The sequence below is a fragment of the Branchiostoma lanceolatum genome, chromosome 4 (assembly GCF_035083965.1).
Source record: "Branchiostoma lanceolatum isolate klBraLanc5 chromosome 4, klBraLanc5.hap2, whole genome shotgun sequence".
Taxonomy (NCBI): Eukaryota; Metazoa; Chordata; class Leptocardii; order Amphioxiformes; family Branchiostomatidae; genus Branchiostoma; species Branchiostoma lanceolatum.
Window position 1 is genome coordinate 15,981,720 of NC_089725.1, and position 23,014 is coordinate 16,004,733.

The 23,014-nt window shown below is 39.0% G+C and overlaps 1 protein-coding gene across 5 annotated transcripts in view; it reads right to left on the reverse strand.

Annotated features, from left to right (window-relative positions):
- LOC136432881 (serine/threonine-protein kinase D3-like) overlaps positions 1 to 23,014 on the reverse strand; it is a 40,803-nt gene that overhangs the window by 5,922 nt on the left and 11,867 nt on the right. Inside the window, exons 2-21 of one of the 5 annotated variants that reach the window (XM_066424481.1) lie at positions 15,851 to 15,989; positions 14,856 to 14,987; positions 13,641 to 13,762; positions 11,778 to 11,945; positions 9,027 to 9,137; positions 8,539 to 8,623; positions 6,953 to 7,042; positions 6,288 to 6,450; positions 5,747 to 5,870; positions 4,562 to 4,639; positions 3,783 to 4,056; positions 3,550 to 3,596; positions 3,217 to 3,289; positions 2,726 to 2,832; positions 2,385 to 2,546; positions 2,117 to 2,215; positions 1,887 to 1,971; positions 1,505 to 1,580; positions 975 to 1,081; positions 30 to 115 (exon numbers count right to left, since the gene is read on the reverse strand). In XM_066424481.1, the coding sequence (XP_066280578.1) occupies positions 30 to 115; positions 975 to 1,081; positions 1,505 to 1,580; positions 1,887 to 1,971; positions 2,117 to 2,215; positions 2,385 to 2,546; positions 2,726 to 2,832; positions 3,217 to 3,289; positions 3,550 to 3,596; positions 3,783 to 4,056; positions 4,562 to 4,639; positions 5,747 to 5,870; positions 6,288 to 6,450; positions 6,953 to 7,042; positions 8,539 to 8,623; positions 9,027 to 9,137; positions 11,778 to 11,945; positions 13,641 to 13,762; positions 14,856 to 14,987; positions 15,851 to 15,989 (2,328 nt within the window). Of the gene's footprint in view, positions 1 to 29; positions 116 to 959; positions 1,082 to 1,504; positions 1,581 to 1,886; positions 1,972 to 2,116; positions 2,216 to 2,384; positions 2,547 to 2,725; positions 2,833 to 3,216; positions 3,290 to 3,549; positions 3,597 to 3,782; positions 4,057 to 4,561; positions 4,640 to 5,746; positions 5,871 to 6,287; positions 6,451 to 6,952; positions 7,043 to 8,538; positions 8,624 to 9,026; positions 9,138 to 11,777; positions 11,946 to 13,640; positions 13,763 to 14,855; positions 14,988 to 15,850; positions 15,990 to 23,014 lie in introns of all 5 variants that reach the window. The other 4 variants (XM_066424480.1, XM_066424479.1, XM_066424478.1 and 1 more) reach the window with 4 other exon arrangements.

Below are 23,014 nucleotides of genomic sequence, written 5' to 3' on the forward strand. Positions count from 1 at the left end.
CAGTTACATGGATGACGTGTGAATCTCACCTGTAGCCAGATGTGTGCCAGACATTTGTCGGCGGTGAAACGTCTTCTCATCTTTACCTGCAGCAGGTTTGTGATCAGGTCAACAGCTGGGTAAAAAAAAGAACAGATGCAACAAATTAGTGAACATGTCAAGTACAAAAAAGCAGCAGGGGCTCTCATCAGACTTTTCAAACCAGAGTCAACATGATGTGCTCTGATCATCAGATCCATGTGTGAAGGGCAGTGCAAGTGAAACTGTCCCACATTGCAATCCACAGTTTTGTGGAAAATCATTGTGGACAATACACTCAATTTGCCAACATGGCCAGAACTTTCTGAAAGCTGACTTCTCCGGGTGATACTCAAAATTTGCAAAAGTAGGAAGAATACTGCAAAGGAACTAATGCTATACTGGATAGCTTAGCTTGTTTTGGCTGAAAACAAGAAGAAGCATAATATAAGCAAAGGGCAAGAATATACAGAGTGATATTATTGCTGGGTCTTTTTTTAAGCTGCATCATGCAGTTTTAGTACCAATGGAGAAATAAAAACAAGCACTAAGTACTGTAGTTACGTAAAAGAGGCCTAAAAATATAATAATACATTTCTAGCTAAAGAAAGTCGTGCAAAAGTACTGACGTGCAGGAGGGTTGATCTCAAAGAAACACAGCTTCTACATGTGCATGCAAAGTGACTTCAGCGCCAGATATGAAGAAAAAGGAAAGAAGGCCAAACTTGAAAAGTGCATGCTCAACAAAGACTACTTTTTTATTTCCACTAATTTATTGTCAGGACGACAGATGATTAGTTGTCTCTGCTTCTGCCATGTCACCTTCCAAGGTTTTACAGAAAGCAGCCGTTGATCGGATGAAACTGTATTTGATTTGAAGACCATCCCTGTCGGCAGTTGTGCTCCGTGCAGTGTTAGATAGAGACAAAAAATTAATCCACCTGATCCGACGCTACCTTCATCTGAGATCTCCTTCCATGGGTTCGGTGGGAACATGAAGGCAGCATTCTGAATCTGATCGTTGATGTCTTCATCCTCGTTGAAGGGGAAGGTGCCACTCAAGCTGGGGAGAGTCAAACACATGGTGAAGGATGGGAAAGGGGCGAAATGTTGCACGTTGATCTGATTGGCAAGAACTGATATAAACCATCAAAGAAAACAGTGAAAAAATTTCTTCATCTTTAAAGTAGATCTACTGACTTAAACATACTGGTTCCTAACAAAATAGATAATGCCAAAATCTATGTCAATATAGATCAACCTCTCCATTACAACATTAGAATTCTACTGTGCCTGAAATACATGAACTGAGCCAAGAGAGCACCAGATTTTCCTCCTGAACATTCCTTTACACAAAACACCCTTGTGTCTCAGGATAAGAATACTTCAACATCGTGGAGTTGATCATGAGACACTTATTGGTACATAATATATACAGGAAAAGGTAGAATCTGATAGTGACTCTGTTCGTTGTTATGTTCCCTACCTGACATAGATGATCACACCTACAGACCACATGTCCAGTGACCGGTTGTATCCCTTGTTTCTCAACACTTCAGGGGCTGAAATCATAGACCACAAGAATATATTTTCAAATAATAACAGCCTTCTATTGGAAGATAATACTGTTACCTGTTTGATGGCAAATTAAGGGGTGTTACAAAAAATTTCTGTCATTTACCCTTTGTCAACCTCCCTTTTGTTGTTAAATTGACAAGAGTATATTGTCAAGGTGGACGTATCAAGTACAAATGACAAGTACAAGTGTTTAAGTTTGTGAGTACTGACCAATGCCTACATGTATTTAACCATGCAATATGCATACTTCATGGTTGGCCTAAATAATGTTTGGCACAGTTTTAACTTACCCAGATATGCTGGAGTCCCCACCACTGATCTTCTGAAGGACTTCTCACCAATGATTCTGGCAAAGCCAAAGTCACATAGCTTCACCTGAAAGTCATATTCAACAAAAGTCAATCACATATTTTCCAGAATATGTATAGTATTGCATAGTTTACAAATTTGTTTGTTCAACAAATGAGGGTAACATTATCATACAGAAAAGACGTGTAAAAACTACAGAGAAAAACTTCACCTGAGGAAAAGCGTTATCGGAGGACAGTAGCACATTCTCTGGCTTCAGGTCACAGTGCACAATGTTCTTTGAATGCAGATACTTCAGTGCCACTAGAATCTGCAAATGTAAAATACAGTATGATTATTGTTTTCATGTAAGATCTCAGAGGTTCACATACCAGTGCAACTTCTTAAAATTTAAACACTATGTCTTTGTTTCTAATGGTATCAGTTTTTGTAATACCCAAAGTCTTTTCTTGATCATATGATCAATGATGCTACTTTACCTGAGTGACCAGGAATTTTGTGACGCGCTCATTCAGACGGCCCTTCTGACTGGACAGGATCATCTCCAGCATGTCTCCCTTCAGCTTCTCCATGACAACAAACACTCGCTCGGGTGTCTCAAACATCCGCTCCAGACGCACAATGCCTGGGTGGTTGATGCTCTGGAAAACAAAATGACATTTACACTGTACTGTAGAACCCTAGTGTAAGCACCGATAAACACAAATGAACAATTTCCTCCACATATTCAACAAATGGAATTTCTCATCTTTATCAAGTCCTTATTAAAGTTTCAAACATTTGTACACTTATTTCTATAGTCAATAAAGGAATAACTTACTCTGAGTATGGATACTTCGTTCTTGAGCTGTGTTTCTTGCTTGGTGGGAAAGCGAAGCTTATCAATCACCTTGATTGCCACCTGACGACCTGATTTTCTGTGCACACCTGTAATAACATTTAATATCTATTGTTATAACTGATATCATGGTATGTTTCTTTCCAACATCAAGCAGAATTCTTACAACCTTAAGTTTTAACATAACCTTGGAACATTTTTCTAAACAATTTCCCTCCCCCCTCATGTATCGCAATGCTGCAATATCTTAAGGGCTGCCTCACTTGAAAATGAACTTTATCAATCATAACCATGTGGGTTTCTCTCGTATTTTCCCTTCCATAATTAATGACTGGTAGTTTCGGCTGAGATGTGTTCAGTACATCTACCTACATGTACTTGTTTTATTAAAAAAAGTAAAATAGGGAGTACGCTTATGAACGCATGGTTTTCACCAGTTCAATGTAACTAGGATCATGTGCCTTTGGACTTACCTCCATAAACCACTCCAAACTGGCCAGAACCCAAGATATCATCAGCAAAGATCTGGTATTGCTGGCTGATGTCCTGCAAACATAGATAACACACCTTTAGTTATATAGTCCCACATCTGCCTACTTACACAATATCTTGGAACTTCCTAGTATATCACTTATGCTTAATCACAGTACATGTATATTCACTGAACTTTTCCTTTGAATCTATTGTTGTGACAGCAGATGAGACTATCTTTTATCACTTTTATCAAACTGATTGTTTCATATATTATAGTCCTACTTTATTCTAGTAGCTAAATGCTAATAAGGTTTGTGTAACTAAAAACTCACAATATTGCCATCCATGGGGTCATTGGTCTGGTCAGGGTCGTTCAGAGCTGGTAGATGAAAACAAACTATGTCAAGGTCACAGTAAAATGCAGATTGTAGTCAATACTACACACCAGAAAGCATACCATAACAAAAGGTCTGTGTTTTACATGAAGCGACACTTAGCCTCTTCCTTTTGAAGGACAGAGACAGATAGGTGGAGCACAACACAGCCACAAGGAAGTGAAACTTACTGTGACTGGTGATGCTTGTGGTGCTTGCTGTGCTAGCTTGTGGGGTGACCGGCATCAGGGCTTGTCGAATGGCCATCTCCCACATCTTTGACACAGCTGCCCCCACCCCACTGTCAGGCGCCACGGTGGGCACCTCCCCATCCACACGCTTCTCCCCCACATAGTACACAACATTGGCAGACACAATCTCGAAGCAGTGGGCTCCTCGGCCCCCTTCAAACGAGCGCTCCTGCTGGGCTGCCTGCACTCTCAGAATCTCTGCCAGAGGAATGTCCTATGTACCAACAGTCCAAGAATCAGTGACATGTTAACATATTTCATACAGCTTAGTACATGATCCTCAAAGCCAGTCTTATATAAGTCAAAATTCTTTAAGTCTGTTAAAGTGCTAAGACTGTGCACTAATAGCATGTCTCAAAGCTGGAGCTGATGCTGCTGAACTTGTGCAAGCAAAATGTAAGTGCAGATCATTTTACATGGAAGTTCTGACATATTTCTCATCAACAATTTGTCTACTTTACTACTCTTTTGAATACAACTATACTTTTCTAACCAGCATTCACACCAAACTCTTTTACCTAAGAATGTTTTTCTGACGTCATCATTCTAACATACAGAATTCAGCGGCCACATGAAAAATGGGCTCAAAATTGGTGCATTCTGATTGGATTAGATAACTTTGTGTTACCACAGTTCCTGTCATTTAATGCAAGATATTGTTCAGATTTCCTAATCTGAAGTTCTAATTCAATAGGGAGGCACATTTTTACCGAGCTCACCTTGTAATATTTACTCCCCACATCGCTCTGGAAAAAAGTCAATGACTTGGTGTCTAGACGCCAGTAGTGTCTCTTACGCTGTACAGGGAAAAGATCAACAGTAAGACATATGGTATAATCAGGATTTATAACTTATGTGTATCAAGCCTAGTGATTGAGTCAGGTTGAGTGTCCTGACATTTAGAAGGTCTGATCTGGCTGCTAAAAAAATGCTCAACTCACGACATCACTCAGGCAGTTTTGTCAGTTCATTATAAACATATGGTCTTCCCAATGTATTTTTTTTCTGTTGGGACACATTTCTACGGTACCAATATGGACACACAGATAATTTGGAGAACTAACCAATTTCTGTACTAACAGCCTATTTGTTAATGCTAGATCCACCTACCCATTGGCCAAATTCCATGATGAAAAAATTCCAAGTGTACACAAATGTCAACATCCACATCTTGCCATCCTGCTGGACTGTACATGCACTGAACTAGTCTACTGGCTACACCTGCCTAACATTTGGGGTCATAGGTCACTGGAAGGCCATGGAAGACAAGTGGTACTGAGGACAGACAATGTTCTTCTTGGTTCACTTGAAAATTTTACACTGATTAACTTCAGTGCTTTACTATAGGTTGATATATTTTTGGAAACATTTACTCACTATTCATTAATTTACTACATGAAATCATTGCCATAATCAGTATTTGGTCAAGAGACAATATCCTTTCTTTATTCCCGGTAAGACAAGTACACATATATCAATACTTATCACCCTTATGGAGATGAAGTGGGGTGTAAATCAAATTCATTTTAACCTACAGGTCATCCGATAGACAACTTATCACCTACAAGTCTATCACACTTGTTCAATTGTTTGGCTGGAAAAACCAGAAATACCAGTTTGGTATGATTACACTAGTCTTCTTTTGGACACTTGTTAAGGTAAAATGTAGATCAAGGTAATTGCTTACACTACTTTTCCGACCAATTGTTTATTAAAACAATACGTAGACCATGAGGAATCAATGTAAGGATAATTTCTTGCAACCTATAGTTATGTACTAAAACCAAAAATGTCCGTCATGTAATAAAGAAATGTGATCATTCATTGCCAGCTAATCGTTTTCATTTGTGAACAGACAAACATCAGTGTAGACTTCCATACAAGTGTGTACTGTACAAGCTCACCATGTTGTCCTTGTTGGTGAAGTGGACCATCCATCCTTCCTTCAGCACTTTGCTGCTGCGGCGCTTGGTATGTTTCACCGACTGCACTATCCTCTGTAGTGGGATGTTGTTACTCATCACAGGGCTGGAAACACAGGGAAAACAGTATGCTACTGTCAGTCATTGGCTGTCAGCTTCAGGGCTCAAAATTTATTTTTGGGAAAAGGTGCACTGGTGCAGCTAACCTAAAAATCTAGGTGCACAGTCATTGTCAGCTTTGATCATTGATTATCATCTGAGTAATTCAAGGAATGTTCTTCAGCAATTGTACTAACTTACTGACATTTGCATAGTTGTGATGAGAACTGGACATCTTTCTAGAGTAAAGAAATGTTTTTCTGCCCTCTATTGTTGCATAATATTTTACCAAATACAAATGTACTATAAAACTCTTCCTATGTTAAATGACATTTTTCTGTTAAATGACACTTCTCGTTCTATTGCATGACATTTTTCCTACTGTTGCATGGCATTATAGGCCCTTCCCAACCTGTCAGCTCACCTGAGTAGAGCAGCTCTGTCCTGATCCACTCCCTCCTCCTGCTCCTGTGAACTCTCATCGTTTTCACTCTTCTCTGTAGAGATCTCATCAAAGTCTATCTCACTCTCGTTTTCTTCTCCCTCCTCTGACACCGTGCTGTTCTCTGCACCAAGCTCCAACTCATCTGTACTCAAAGAACATGAACAGGCTTATGAGCTTTCCTGATCATTCCAACAATTAATGGACCATGGACATGTATTTCTTGTATGTATGTGGCGAAAGCCAAAAATATATCTACAAGAAAAGCATCTTAAAATAAGAACCACTTCAGACTTCTATGGTTGAACAGTTGTATAACTGCAGAGGTACAAAATGCTATCATCCTCTTATTTTTACCCAAAATACACTGCTGTAGAGAGAGTGAGAGTAACTGTGATGTGCACATACACCAGTACATTTACAAGCATAAATGTTCAATATTCTCTACCATGTCGGCTTTTAGAGAATATATGGGACTGAAACTGCCATTAATAACATGGAGGAAAATATATCACATAAAGTAGGTTGACATAAAAATTAACCAAGAAACTAAATGCAGAGAACCCAGAAATACCTACAAAGTTATCAAGTATGTAATAACTTGAAAAGTAAGATTTCAAAGAAAAACAACAAAAAATTGTCTTTACCATCCCTCCTACCTCGATGGAATGCTACCTCTCCAGTGCAGTCTTTTGGCAGCTTAGGGGCACACTTCTTATGCACATTAAACTTACAATCTGCAAATGAAGGGAAACAAAGAAACACATTTGTTAACAACCATGTACCAAAAAATGGACACTAGTGTAATGGTGCAATGAAACACACTACATGTAATTCTTTCTAATTGAATTGTCAAACCACCAGTATAAAGTAGTGGACTGCATTTCAGCACCAAGGAAAGGTCAAAGGTTCATGCTTTGTCCATGTGGTGCCAGCTGTATGTGAGTATTTTCAACCTGAGCTTTTATATATTTTAGACCAAATGGCCATCTTGGTGTCTTTATAGCTGCCAAATCAGAAAATCTGCCTTGAAGTGGAAAATGACTAATGGGTAAGGGTTGCCTTGGAGGCTAGGCTGCAGAAGTGTAGGAAAGATCAACACTGTTGACAGCAGAGAGTGGGTGTGAGCAAGCAGAGAATCCCTCATCCTCAACCAGGAAGTGTGACAAGTGGAGATAACAACCCAAGCTTCATCCCACTTAAGGGCAAGTAGCGAACTCTCAAAATCGAATACACATTACCATTTAAAGAAAGACCCTAAATGCCACGTAGGGGGCAGAGAAACACAGAACTAAATCAGCAGACCATCACTGGCTAATGAGTTTTGCACCCAGAGGGAAGATGCATGAAAGTGTTCTTGGGACTCTGCCTGTTGACTTTCATTTCAATACTTGTACTTTATCCAGATACATCACAGACTGATGAAGGCGGTTTTCCTCACAGATTTGAGGATGGGAAAGATGATGTGTGGGTGGACAGTTTCTTTGCTCCTTGAACACAAAAAGCTTCTCAAGGTTCCCAAAATCAATGATAACAGCTCAGGGCAAAGGGCAGAGTGATTGGAGAGCATACAGCACACCCACACATGGAACAACACATTCATCAGTACAGTCGTGGCTCTAATGATGTGGCCTGGATGGGTTCTAGAAGGAGAATTTCTTTTCACCCCAAAATCTCCCTCAGTACACAAAGTGCAGTCTGACCAAGTCTACAATTTGCCTTCTGTACTTGCTTATTTGTTCCTGTGTCATTATACGTTTATGAGGGCTTGAACTTTTGCTTCAAAAATGGACAGCCATGTTGACTGGAAGACAGGAATTTTCAATTCGCCCCCAAATAGGCCGTATATTTATCCTTACTCCTTGAATGATAACTCTTGCAGATGATGATATATGCAATGTTTGTATAAGGCTGAGCACACAAATAGTGACACAAGAACTATTGCGTTGACAAAAGTGATCATGCCTTCAGGATTAAATCTCCATCATGTGGGTAATAAGGATATGTGGTAAGCTAAATCATTGGTAAGAATAATGTTCATTGTCACCTTAGTACCTATGATGCACGGTAATGTCCTCAATGTTATCTAATATTCAGTCAGTTGCTGGCAGTATTAGATAAAAAAGAGTCATCAGCATATCAAGGCTATGGACAATATAACAATGAAATGGAACTTGCACTGACTTTGTACTCTGTAACATTGATACAACCTGACCCTTACTGTTCTACTGACCTTTGCACTGGAGTCCTTGTCTGAAGAGCCCCTTAAGCAACTTCTTGCAGTACTGGCAGATGGTGGGCTTGGTGTAGGTGTGCACCTGCATGCATAATTGTACAGACTCATAAAAACAGTCACAAACCAATTGTGTTATACCAAGTATTTATGGAAAGTTACTGGCACACAAGAAAGTTCAGTCCTGGTGTTTTATTCAAAGTAAGTCCAATGCCATGCATAGTCACGTTCATATAATTCATCTTCATATCTGTACTTCATGTGAAGTTGCTATGTACAGTGTTCTACATAGTACGTGTAATTGATGTCAGTTCTGTTCTGAAGCTTCTAATAAATGTGCACATCATTTCTTTTCAAAAGATCAAAGCATGTGCCCATGCAATAAAAAGTCTTTCTTTACCAATATACAAGTACCGTATATGTATAAAAATATGTTTATATTGCCATTTAAACATGATACCCCTGTGCTGGTGTAAGCTCATGTGCACCTGTAGTGTATGTGGAACTCTGATCCTTCCTGCCACGGCTCTTTCTATCCATATGGGGCGGCCACTCCAGGATGTGGAACGCTTGTCTCGTGGCCCGTACATCTTTTCATTCTGCAGCAGAAATCAGCACGAAAAAGAAGAAAACAGATGATTTACTTCAGAAGCTGTAGGAATGATATGTCTGCACTTGTATTTAAGGTAAACAGATTAAGTAATGTTGAGTAATAGGAAGCTTTCACTACTCAACATTACTTTTAAAAAAGACTGTTAAGACTGTATTCTAAAAGAATACCTGAAGTTGTATCTAGTGTAACCAGTGTGCAATACCAATGCATATATTTCATATTCCCATTCCAGTGTGCTTGTTGAATTGTGGAATATTCAAATCAGTCATTCGGTCACTCAGCCGGGAGCAGCAAATTCATATGGCATTTAGATCACATCACATCACAAATTCCCTTCAATGCATATGAATTTCCCCCCAAAGATCTTTGCAACAGGTCCTATTTTCCATGATCCTTTTGGGAAACCCATTATTGTAAATCAGGATCAGGTGCAAGTACCATAACACATAAACCTAGCTGTAGGGCCATTAACCTTCTCCTTTGAACATTCACATAACCAACACTTTCAATGACCTTTGATATTTTACTTTCTAAGCATGGTATAAATAAATCATATGTTCTTCTATGCTTGCTACCAGCAAGCCATTAGATTTAGATGGGAAAGTGGCAGGGCCCTTAAGAGCCCTGCTGAGTTCTCTTCTGTATTCCACACATCTTCAGTGCCTTCTCAGGCAATTATTTCATATCTCCCCAAGTACCTTCCTGGAAACCTGCCTAAAATCTCATAAACTGGTCTAAACATTTAATGGTCCAACACAGAAATATCTGTGAGCAAACTGCCTTGATCCTCCAATCACACACAGTTGCAATGACACGACAAGAATTCACCTGCTACAAAATGAAACTAATTTTAGATTCAGTCCTTGACATCAATTCTGGAATCTTGGCTTCACTCTTGGATTATCGATAAATTACATAACATTTTACAGTGATATGCAAAACTACAGCTTTTGGAGCTATACTGAAAATCATAAAATAGATACATGTGTGCTATGTTTTCATTCGAAGAGAGGGGGACCACATAATGAAATCAGATCATATGAGCAACCAACCACCTGTTTAATTAGAAAACAGCCAGCGGACTCCAGCAGTGTACAACACAAGGACAGAAAGCAGGCCACAAACAATCTCAGTTAGGCCATGCCGATTCGATCATATGGATGACATTTTCTGGGAACTCCAAAAATGACTAAACACGCAGAGTATGTTTTAGTGAATAAAAGATTCTTCATTTTCCTTTCTTCACATCTCCTTTGATTTTGAAATTGATTTTGGCATTCTACGACATAAGTATCGTCTTCCAATATTTTTGTTGATTTACGGCATATATTTGATAATTTTGTAGCCGCTTTGTACAATACTGTATGGTCAAAAACTTTTTTTTGAAAACGGACGAAAATTGACGCGTGCATAGATGTGATCCATATAATCAAGTCAACATGATGTACATAGCATCGCCTGAAAGTTAGTGTTTCCTTAGGGAAGAGATCAAAATACACATAAATATTCAAGCTCTGACAAGAGGTAATGAGCAGCCAGTAGTACTGAAACACGACAATAAGCAGCTTTCTGTACTGACACAGAAGCTATTCAATTTAGTCCTGTAAACCAGAGGTAACAGGGAATAGTTGGCAATGATTATAGTGGTTAGCAGGTAGTAATGACACACTCAAGGGACAAACAGAAATAATGTGTATGTGTTCGTCCTTGATCAGCTCGGTAATTCTTTCTCCCACACATCCCGCACGTCTGGTCTACGTGACTGCAATCATGTCATGTACTGCTTTGTCTATAAGCATTTCTAATAAGCCATCAGACTGCTGAACAGCAGTGACTCAGTTGCTGATACCTTTCAAACTATGCTAGAAAGGAGATCAAACAGATCACATCTGAAGAGGGTGTGGCTGTGATCATCAATCAGTAATACCAAGGTGTCTGCGGACAATGTTTCCTTCAAACAACTAACTTTCCATTGTCCTTGGTGTCTGACAAACTTCACATACAACTTACAAGTATGTACATGTACATCAGTGTAGCATTATGCAGTTAACAATTCATTAAGTCCTTGAAAAGGACAGATCATTTGGAAATAATTTTCTGTCTGGAGAATGTAAATCATTTTACCAGCTAGGATGGAATGGAACAGTAGAGATGTGAAGCAAATTGAGACAAAACATGAGTTAACAAATATGGACACATTTTCTGTGCTTAGTCCACAGACTCACATGCAACTCTAAACCACATCACGGGGCTAGGTAAACGGTGCACTTTCTAAATCTACACACTGTTCTGAATGAAAAGTACCTAACTGCACGGCAAAAGTGAAGCAAAGGCAACATGTAGAGACAATTATATAAACATGAGGCACAGCGGCTTAGGATTAAGATCTGTGATCTGCTGCAGCTACATCCTTCTCTGGTGCTGTGCTCTTACTTGAGATGTACAGATGGAAGCAAATAAAGATGCATTTGCAGGATTGGATTCTTGCACATGTTATCTTCCTCTCAGGATAAGCTTTATTGATGAATGGTAGGCAGGATAAAATGCATAAGACGGTTTGGCTGTTTGTCATCGCCACTACGCCACCCCACCGCCGTCACCACCACAGAAGCTCTGTTAAACATACCTGTGAGGAGCCCACATTTTTGGGACTGGGTGATCGTGATCGACCAAATCGTGGTGAACGAGGAAACTTTGGTGAATATGAAGACTTAGGTGATTCTGGAGGCATCAGTTTGCCTTCACTGTCAATGCACACGGGGAGACTGTGGGTGCTGCCTGCATCTTTCTGCTGCTGCCATGAAGATGAAATGGTTACATGGATGAGAGGGCAGACTGCCTAATCACCTGCCTTTATGCCTAGCATGGAATATCTTCTCTTCCCTCCGTGATAATCTCATTTCTCATATGTTTAAACACATACATAGTACATAGAACATAACTGCTTGGGATTTTAGTGGTATAAATGACACCCATGTGGATGCTATTGCACAGTATTACATAAGGGTAAGATTAATTTGAATCTGTTTTTAGTCAAATTTCCATTTCTATTTCCATAAGTGAATGCAGTAGGTTTAATGATCAAATATTTGCATAGTCAATAAAGATAGTTGTGTCTTTGTAAGCATCGTTATCTTTAAAACATGGACTTAAAATCAGATGGGGTTTTAGTGGTTGATGCAATTGCTGGATTGTTTGGACTACAAAAGTTAGAATCTTAGTGGTTATTGTTAAAAACGTACTGACCTGTTGAATAGGCAAAGCATAAAATAAACATCTCCGTCCAGTAAGGTATATATTAATCATCTCAGCTCCAATTGAAAATTTTGAATCATACCCCATTACCAATACCAATGCCCACATACCAAATTTCTGTTCCCTGTTTTAGTTACATTCCAAAAACAAAAAGTAACTGAAGATAGACTAAAGAAGAAAACTTGTGGACTGCAACAGCCCTAGAGATTCAATTCTATTTTGTAACGCATTTCACAATATACATGCATCTGAGGCAAACCCCTCTGTATGGAAGAGAAATAAGGATGCGTAGGTGGTTGAGCAATCAACCAGCCAGTAGGGCGCAGCTGACATTACAGGATCAATAAGAAAGGAGTTTATCACTTCCGCCCACTATTCAAGAAAGCCGAGAATCCTTCAAGAGGCTAACTGTCTGTATGATGATCAATTAGGTGGGAATTTGTATAGAGAACTCGATCCTCAAGATCTAGGATGAGAGGGAAATAACGTCCTAACTAGGGGAGAAAGAATGATATTCTTGCACTTGCATTACACACATGCTATCATGCCGAGCCAAGCTACACACAAGAGAAATAGTGAAACTTGTATGGACCCCAATTATGAAGAGATAGTCTAGGCCCTATCTCAACCATACTCTCCCATGTATGAGAATCATATTTACATATTATGATCTCTGTATATTTCCAGGAAATTGGTTATTAAATTCTTGTATTCCTATAAGTTGGATGTGAACACTAAATGGCAAAAGTCTAAACCTGATGCTCTTCATATTTCACAAAAAGTTAGTTCTTCACAAAATCACTCAAGGTTGTGCGGGTGGGCGGCAGTGGGGAAGACTTGCTTTAATGGCTGCTGACTGCTTACACAGCACTTCTATGTCATTAGGAAGACAACAGAACTCCATGTCCATGCACAGCCTGACAGAAACTATCAGACTGGACAGAATATGAGCTTGTTTGAAGTCAGTGGGAGTTTCAGGAGTATTCCCTCCCCTATAATGCAGATGGCACAGACCCAAGAAAAAGTAGGTCCCACCAGTACTGTACGTAAAATGCTTCTGTGGCAGCGGCCTTTGTTTTAAACCTCAGTCAATATCTGTCATGTTTCCATCAATGCACACCACAGTGTTTACTACTTACCATCAAATCCTTAACTAATTGTACTTTCACTAGAATTAGGTTAAGTTTCTTAACACTGATGAAGGGAACACTGACGAAGCACACAAAAAACTGACCATGATAGAATCACTGTCATCTGATGGTAATCTCATGGCCACAGATGATCTTCTCCGCCGGGTGTAGTTGCAGTTATTGGGGATCTTGTATGCACATCTCTTGTGGTAGTTTCCTCCACATCCTGGGAGCACATACAGAAAAAACTGTGTATTACAAACACCATTTTGGCACATACAGAGCCCTTGGCATGCCGAAGGTCATTAAATCCTACTTGGGGATTTGTTTCAACCCATCCATCAGGGAGTGGAAAACAAAATTAATTTCGTGAAGGTGTCAAAACTGAGTTCATTGACCTGAACACTCCAAGTTAATGACTTTACGGGTGATCACCTGTGGATTAAGTAGGCATTAGGGATGTGTTGCTTTCTAGAGAGATTTACAGCCTCACAACACAAAATGAAACACTCTGCTGACCTCTTAATTTTCTTACTGATAGTGATGTGGAGAGAATTGCATATTCATGGGCATCACAAAGGAACGGCTTGGTACAGGTATCCCTTAGGCAATACTGACCTCCATCAAGATTTCATGTAAGCAGTTGATTATATGCTCTAAACTCTTATTCATTCAACCAATAACTTACATAGCTGTCACAAAAGATTAGCAATAAGTACCACTACCAAAATACCCCGACATCAGAATGATTTGAGGTAGATCTATTGGAAAACAGGACTGCTGCTGCATGCATATAGACATGATCTAAAGGGTGTTTTCAGATAGAAGAAGAAATAATACAAGAGACGGGGATGGGGTGATATACGTATACCTGACAAATCAAAAAAGCTTTTATACCTCAAATAATAAACATGATTTGCAAAAAAATTTGCCTGTTTCTCTTTTGAAGAAACATTCACTGTGATAAAGAGAACCATTTCACCCTTTTCCTGGGTTTACATAATTTGTACTGATTACAACAGAAATCACCTGCAGAGGGTTGACACCTCCCCTAAATACTAATGGTAATACATGTACAACCACTAAGGTTGGTAATTAGGGCCACCACTAGTGTAGTAGATGTATTTGCAATTAGATACAGGTATTTCAATATGCAAGTATCAGCTACATGTAATAATGATCCTAACAGCAGTGCATAATGCATCATCTTCCTCAACTTTCCAATGATGAGCAAGTTTCATCTGGAAAACACAGTTGCCGTGTTGGTTTACAAATTATAATCTACAAGGCAAGACCAGACTAGAACAGATGGTACACACCATCACACTTGAGTCCCTGCCTGACCAAACCAAACAACATCTGCCCACAGAAGTCACAGAAGGCGGGAGACCTGTAGGAGTGCACAAACAAGGCATGGGGCCTGATCTGGGTCTCCTCCTCAGTCGCAGATGCTGAAAAACAAACAAAAAACATCTTTGAGTGGATTTACTACCACTTAAGCCAAATTTTTTTTGGGAGATAAGTGGTAACAAATTGACTTTTTTTAATGAAAATAAAATCACTTTCCCTGAATTTGCTGGACAAATTTCCATTGGAGACTTTTTAGGGGATGTGCTGAACTGAACTTACAATGTACTTAGCCAGACAACTATATGATAAATTTAAGCAGAAAGATAAAACAAATAACAAATGTGCTCTATCCTGCAACCCTCTCCACCCCACCATCTTTAAAAGTAGAAGCCAGTTTGCATAGCAGAGAATTGGTATTACATATATGACAGGCAAAATGAATGGCTGTTATAAATGGAACTTATCAAGAGAGATGTTGCCCCTTTCACCTTTTCAAAAGGGGATTTCCATTGATATTCCTGATTAGCCTTGAAGCTGGAAAAATATATCCATCATCTGCAAAGTCCTATGGCTTACAATAAATGTCATCAAAATATTCAGTCTTCCTTCTTTAGCAATTATAGCACGAGACACTAAATAACCTATTGTTACATATTGGGTATGCATGAATTTACACAATCTAAAGAAACACTTGATTTCCAAACTATGAGAACATAAAAAAATAACTAGGAGGACCTTCCGTGCTTACAATGACACAAAGTTCTGTTATACAATTTGAAAAATAAGTTCATATACGTTTTTCTGGGGTAGGATACCATAACGTAAGTGCCAAACTGGTATCCAGCAAGACATTTGCAGTTGTATCATTACTACAAAAGGCCATTATACTAAAAGCAGATTCATAAACTTGTAATCTTCTGAATATATTCACAACTCCTTCAAGTTCTATTTTATGGAGACTTACAAGACAGGACAACTTCAATCAGGGCTCCCTCCATGATGTGTTCAGGAGACGACACCAGCTGTAGGATGTTGTCACTGCTGTCGTCATGGCGAAACAATAGAATCTTGTCACTGAAACCATAGAAGCTCCACTCAGGAAACTGTGGGGAAAACAGAGAAGCAGATGATAAGAACAAAGTTTAGATGCACAACTCAGATAGGTCTTTATCAAAACTATGTGATTGTATGCCATCATGATGAGTACTGGGGATATTGTGACATGATAAATCAGTGTTTCTCCTAAGCTGGCAGGATGGTAAAGATTTTCATCTTTCCTGAAAATTAAGAAAGTTTGCAGCAACTTAATTCACTTCAACTTAATTATTTAAGGGATTATGGTCTAGTCTAGACACGCTATAATTTACACTTTGGAATTTGGCATGGAAAAATCCCAAAGCATCATTTCCTGGAAAGTAACAAAGACAGACACACATAAAATGATAAAGGTGGCTTGCGATAATAGTGTTCCTAGTTGGCAGTTCCCAAATGCTACTCAGTTTCTTCTTGTAACAAAGGTATAATTTTTATCATAAAAATTATATTTTTATCCTCTTCATCCCCATCTGTGTAAAGTTATCCAACTTGTCCGAAGATGATCTTGATCACTCCTGTTTCATGATAGTTGGATTGCTGGCTCTTTGAATATGTCCAGATTGGCCACCTGACATAAACAGTGCATACCCCAGTTCTTCCGCAACCAGGGTCCATGGAAGTGCGCGACAAAAAAGGGACGAAAGGGTTTTGAGGGTCTGGGTTTAAGTTCAAATTTCTCAAAATGTGCTTCGAACTGACATTAAATATTAACATGGCTGAAAAGCGTATGAATTGGTTTACTTTTGGTGAAAATTTAGTTTCGATCCGAGCCTTACTTCCGGATATCCATCCCCGTTGATAGTTAAGTGGCTCTTCGCCCAAGATTGACCTTTGTTGCATTCTGTGGGTGATGTTGCTATGCTTCGCGCCGTGGGTGATTACAGAAATCTCAGTACTTGAATTTTATTTATAATTGGCTCGATTATCCACTAGGTTTTCTTCTTTCTGGCGTTTCTGCCGCAAAAAATTTTTCTACGAGTTTTATCCTATGTGAAAATGCCAAATTTTGCACATCATTTTTGACGTTTTTCTTCTAATTTACCAAATCTAGAGAGATTGAAGTAACAAAACTCAGTTGGTCATGCGCAGAAGGGATATGCTTTAATACCATACACAGTTGATTTACTTAAGAATGATTCCCTGGAAGAGACGGTACCTAGACTAGAAGGTGTGCAGCCTCAAATTCAAACCCCAAATAAACTGGGGTGTGCTCCCTTAAATGGACCCATCCTGCAAAAATTATCTATCCTATTCTAGCTTCATTCTAGCTATGATCACTTCCCTGCAGAATAGTCGTTTGATAGACAATTATTGACATTTGAATATTTGCCTGAAATATAAGCGAGAGCGAGAGCTCTGGCTGACAAACACTGCCAAAAACTGGCCTGCTATAACAAAGGTCGGCATTCGGAAGTTACACTTCCAAATGTCGATCAGATCAGGACTGGCCTAGAGCTAGAAATTATAGACTCCAAACCACCTGATACTAGGGACCATCAAAGGATAATATCTTATGTTATTATAGCAATTCAAGGACAGAAAATTTAATATATGTTGGTAATGTTGGTAATAAGAATCCAATACAATACTGATATCATGGTAGTCTATGATAAGAGTGCACATGTAGATTCATGCAGGTAACATGACAAAAATACCAAATAAAGAGCACATTTCACAGGCAAATACCAAGTGGGTTAAGTGATTTTAACAGTCATGACTTGAAGGTGCATCCATAGAATCGTGAGCCTTTCCACCAAATTACAACTTCCTGAATGTTTGGAATTGAACTTGAAGAGAGGGAACACATTTGCCTTCGAAATGATTAAAGCTTGGTATCATATAAGTCAGCCTACTCTGTATTCCCCTCAAAGCTTTTTCTGTCAAATAAAACAATGAGAAAAGCACATACTCCAACTATGAGACTACATAGTGATCGTGTTATACCAGTGTTCTGGCCAGGGTCCCTACACTGTGATTTGGATCCCCTATGTTGTGATTTTGGCCCCTACGTTGTGTTTCAACCAGCATAAGGGGGGATTTTCTGTTGTTTTGATGCAAAGGTAAAAAAAAATTGGCTTTATTTCACAAACTTAAGCCCTCAAAATGCAGGAAATAGTGTCTTTGAGAGTTTTAAAGGTCAGAATTTCCAGGGGGAGGATGTCCCGGACCCCCCTACATTATTCCTGCCTGCAGCCCTCATCCTCACACCTGTAGCGCTCGCCATGCGGCTTTGCCGCGCAAAGATGCCCCTACGCTCTGAAAAAATCCTGGTGAGAACACTGTATACCTACACTGTATGTGTCCTACTTTTATGTAATTCTGAGATAAATCCATCCCATGTTTTCCCCCACCCATAAAAGCTTAACTGGTCTATATGCTCCGTGTTACAACAGACCTGACGCATGCTTCAATGCACAACATTGAAATGTCCCCTATGAGATGTACTGACTGTCAAACAATTCATCTTTTAAACATTTTATTAAATCACATGTCTGCACTGTGACAAACTGACCTTCACAGAAGTAAAGTACAAACATTTCTTTTAGAATATGATCCTTATAATCAATAGATCAATATAATTCCACAGTACCAAGTATATATTTTTTGGAGTTAAGATTAATAAGAAAACTCATTTAGATGGTCATAAACATACCTCAAAATATTGCGCAATTTATGTAAAATGTGTGATTCACAATATCTACACAGATTTTCTAACAAAGTGCTGGAATATCCTAGAGGCAAGCCACAAAAAGATTTTTCCAAGAAATCTGCAACATAATGTATGGTAACTGCCTAACATAATGGTCAGAGCTTCTGCTTACGATTCAGCTCTTGACAGCACCACATTTAGCACTCCGAAATGGAGATCTTCTAACAAATTGCCAATGCTCACTACAAGTGGATATAAGGTAGCCATTTCATGGATGACTCTATTAGAATCTATAGGGACTGCTGTGTAGCCATTAAGTCTCATCTCATCAAAGCTGTCAGTATTGCTCTGGGTTACATCACTGCTTTACTGGAACATCAGCGTCACTCTAAAATGTATGAAGACTCCTCCAACCCAATACTCGTAAATATATGGCAAGATAAATATAATATCCCCCTGCCACTCCATATAGCCATTTTACCACGTTGTTCTAAATTCTTCAGCTTTCTTTTAAAGGCATCCAGAGCATTTTATGAGGCCTGAAAATTGGAAATATTCTAGTTGCTGTAATCTGTACGAAATTGACATCTAATGCCACTGTTAACCACATTTGCGTTCGGATTTCTTATTAAAAGTGCTCAAAATCGGCACAAAAATACGCTACATGGTGATCTTTTAGTTTCACGCGCCTAGTGTAAATAGACCGATACCAAAGCCCCGCCCACCCCCATCAAAACGTAGAAATGCAAAATTAAAACATAAAGATGCAAATATTTGATGGACATGCAGTCACTCTCTCATTGGTCGAACCGCTAATTGTGATGGACAGTCAGGATCAGTCTTTTAGGGCTTAGATTTTCTTTCAGTTCTCACCACACAACGACATCGTATCTTTGCTCATTTAATGTCGATATGTAATGGTACAGTGTTATTAAAACTTACTATGTGTAGGAATGACTAGATATTGGAGGGTTTTTATTCAAGTTTCAAGCCTCATAAAATGCTCTGGATGCCTTTAATGCTATTCATTGCTCATAAATAATAAACAATGTTTCACAAATTCTCTTCGGTCAGACTCTAGCTATATCACTGCATAGTAAAAGCCTCAAAATGTAGTTTTTCCAAAGCCATTACAAAAACAATTTAAAGGAAGGAAAGCCAACTGTCTTTTGGCAGCTCTGTGTTTCTTCACACCATTTATCTGTCACAATAGTTTTGAGTTCTTCTAAAATAACCACCAGATGTTATCTTGGAAGTAATCCCAACGCACCCTCTTTTGTTGGTGCATATATCTGGCAATCTGGCAGTGAGCATCAACCTTTGGCTGACTTTTAGTGCCTCAAATCTCTTGAGTATGGCAGTGGTAATATACAGCTATGTTCACCATCATGTATATGATGAGCCCTGTGCTTGGTTGTACTGAACAAACATGTTCAGTACCCATGGCCACAGTTTCTATTTTAATTTAGATAAGTTAACATGAGTTAGCTCTATCCACCAATGGACACGGGTTTTTCCACAAAGATCAAGTCCTACTTTCAAAACTATAAGATTTGTAATGAATATGACTGTAATGAGCAAAAAATAAAGCTTTCATACTTTCATTAACATCAAAGCTAATATTACTTTTGTGATTTCTTAGAATGTTCAACTCCAACAACTTGACTATGGAAAATTGTTCTCTATGAAGATTAAACATGTTGATTAAATGCGAAGCATTATAATTATGTTACTTGTAGTATAGCTACTAGCTAGTGATATTCATGAAATAACCAATCATATGACCAGCGGGACTCCCACATGTACAGTACCTATACAGGCAGGAGTTATCCGACTAGGAGGTATTGTGATGGTCAAATATCATTTGCAGAGGCTCAATTACAAAAGGACCCTGATAATCAAATCTCTGTCCTGATTGAACAAATTCTAAATTGTTCAAAGTTAGCAACCCTAGGTACGCCATGGCAAGTGGACATGACTGCCGGTACCGGTGGAAAGCACTCCATCTTCAGCACCACGGACAACACAGCACTGCTGGTAACAAAAGAGAGATTCATCACACTGATGATGTCCCCACTGACATGACGGATATGCTAATTGCACCACTACAGTACTACCTCAATTGTTACTTGTAAGTTCTATCACCATTGAGATGACCGATAGAATCGCGAATACCTGCCCTGTGGGACACTATAAGCAATCATGTTGAACCAAGATTTACTACTTTCAAAAACATGGCAAACCACAAACAGTTGCCTGAGTCATCTGATGGTTATATAACCTGACTCCCCCTGGAACTGCTATTAAGGTCAATGGGGGATATACTGGAACTTAATCTGTGCATAACCAATCACAATATGCTATCAAATCCAACTGGATGAAAAACAAAGCCTATAGTATTCATTGCATATATTATAACTGCTAGTTGAATCCATAAAACAAATGTGTGAAACACTTTTTTTATACCAGATTACTGATTGCATAATGTTTATGCTATGTGGTATACACTTAGAATCTCAGCAGCACAAAATTTGTACAGTGTATCAGCTTAACATATATACTGTGAGTCATAATGTATACAAGCAGCAACCTCAATAACATTTCTTCCATTTTTCTAAAATATTTTCATATTCACAGTAATGTTTCCTTTTTTCAGTTTGTTTGTTTGTAAGGACATACAGAGATCTTTTTAAAATTCTCTACATACAGTCAAACCTGTCTATAGCGGTCACTCAAGGGACTGGCGAAAACTGGCCGCTATGGACAGGTGGCCGCTATGGAGAAAAGGTCGATTAATTGACCTCAGTTTTCACTACCAACTGTGATGCATTTATTCACCGTACAGTACACATATAACATAGGTAAGTCACATTTTAGGTCGGTCTTTTGATGGCTTTTTTCCTTTCAGAAAATTGCAATAGCCCAAATTTACATCATATTAATGTTATTTATATTTATTTTGAAGCTTTTGTTAAATTAATTATCCTCAGTGATACTTTGCAGCAAAATAAATTTAGCACATTATACCTCCGTAACAGTGGTGTCTTCCGTTGACCTTTGTGCTGCTCACTATCAGCGCCATTTTGCAAATCGCGCGAAAGCCCGAAGCACGTTTTGGGCAAAATTTTGGATGAATTTTCCGGGGAAAACGGAAATTGGGCCGACATTCAAACATTTTGCGAACTTACCGCATTAAGGTACATGTGCAGGTTGTATTTTTCAAAAAGCTGCCGTAATATTTGTCCAGTCGAAATGCACAGAAATTGACAATTTTGCCACGATGTCCAAACGCAAGCCATGTGAAGAAATTTATGCTTGACTTCGCGTCAAACCATGGATTTTCTAACAAAGATAAAACATTCTGGTTTTCTTTATTATTATCCTATCCAGTTGAGTCCACATAAATTTGATAACGGCGTGAAAAAATGAAGATTTTGAACCCGGCGTGCGGTGGCGATGCGGCTTCTACCGGCGCGCCGGGACCGTTATCGGCAGTGTTACTGTACTCGCGGGACCGAAAAGCGTCTGGCCGCGACCGCGTTGGACAGGTGGCCGCTATAGCCTAATTCTTAATGCTTATGTCAATGGGAAAAATCCAAGGGACCGACAAATAGTGACCACTATGGGCAGGTGGCCGCTATGCAAAGGTGACCGCTAATACAGGTTTGACTGTAGTTTGAATTACTAAAGAAAATCACCACATTGTATGCAGCAAGAAGTCTGACTTTCTGTTACTTTCAACCCGTTACAAGAGCCTTTTCAAGTGGAACCATCTTTTTCACTGTTGATGAGATTTGAATTGTGTAAATCATATGCAGTATTGACAATCTGACTAACAACAACCAAGAGACTGCTTCTATATTTAGACCAGATGAAAGTTGTAGGCTATCTTCTAGACAAGATTTCTAACCTGGGCAACTTTCAGGACTCCAGAAATAGACTGTTCCATCACAAGTGAGGTCTCAAAATGGGAAGGCCTGTCAACTGAAATGTCTCAGTAGCTTGTCTCCCTTTGGATCTGTTCTTTGATCTATTCTTGTGTATAATTTAGACTGTCTTGAAGAGCAGGCATCAGTAATTGCATCAATTATTTCTCTATGCAAGAATTTGCAACATATCCAAAAGGACAGGTTTGTGAGAGGATCTGTGGACATTCGGTGACATAAAAAATCAGTTCTATTGCAAAGGATCTTGATGAAACCAGGATGAAAAATTCAGTTTCTTTGGACAAATCTGCAGCTTGATTCCTTGAAGCTGACAGGCATAATCTTTGAAGCAAAACTAAGCAAAATTTCATACATGGCTGATTTTCAGTAATCACGATCCTGATTCCCTAATCATACTCTATAACAAGTATAAGAGGTAGCGGCTCATCATCTACAT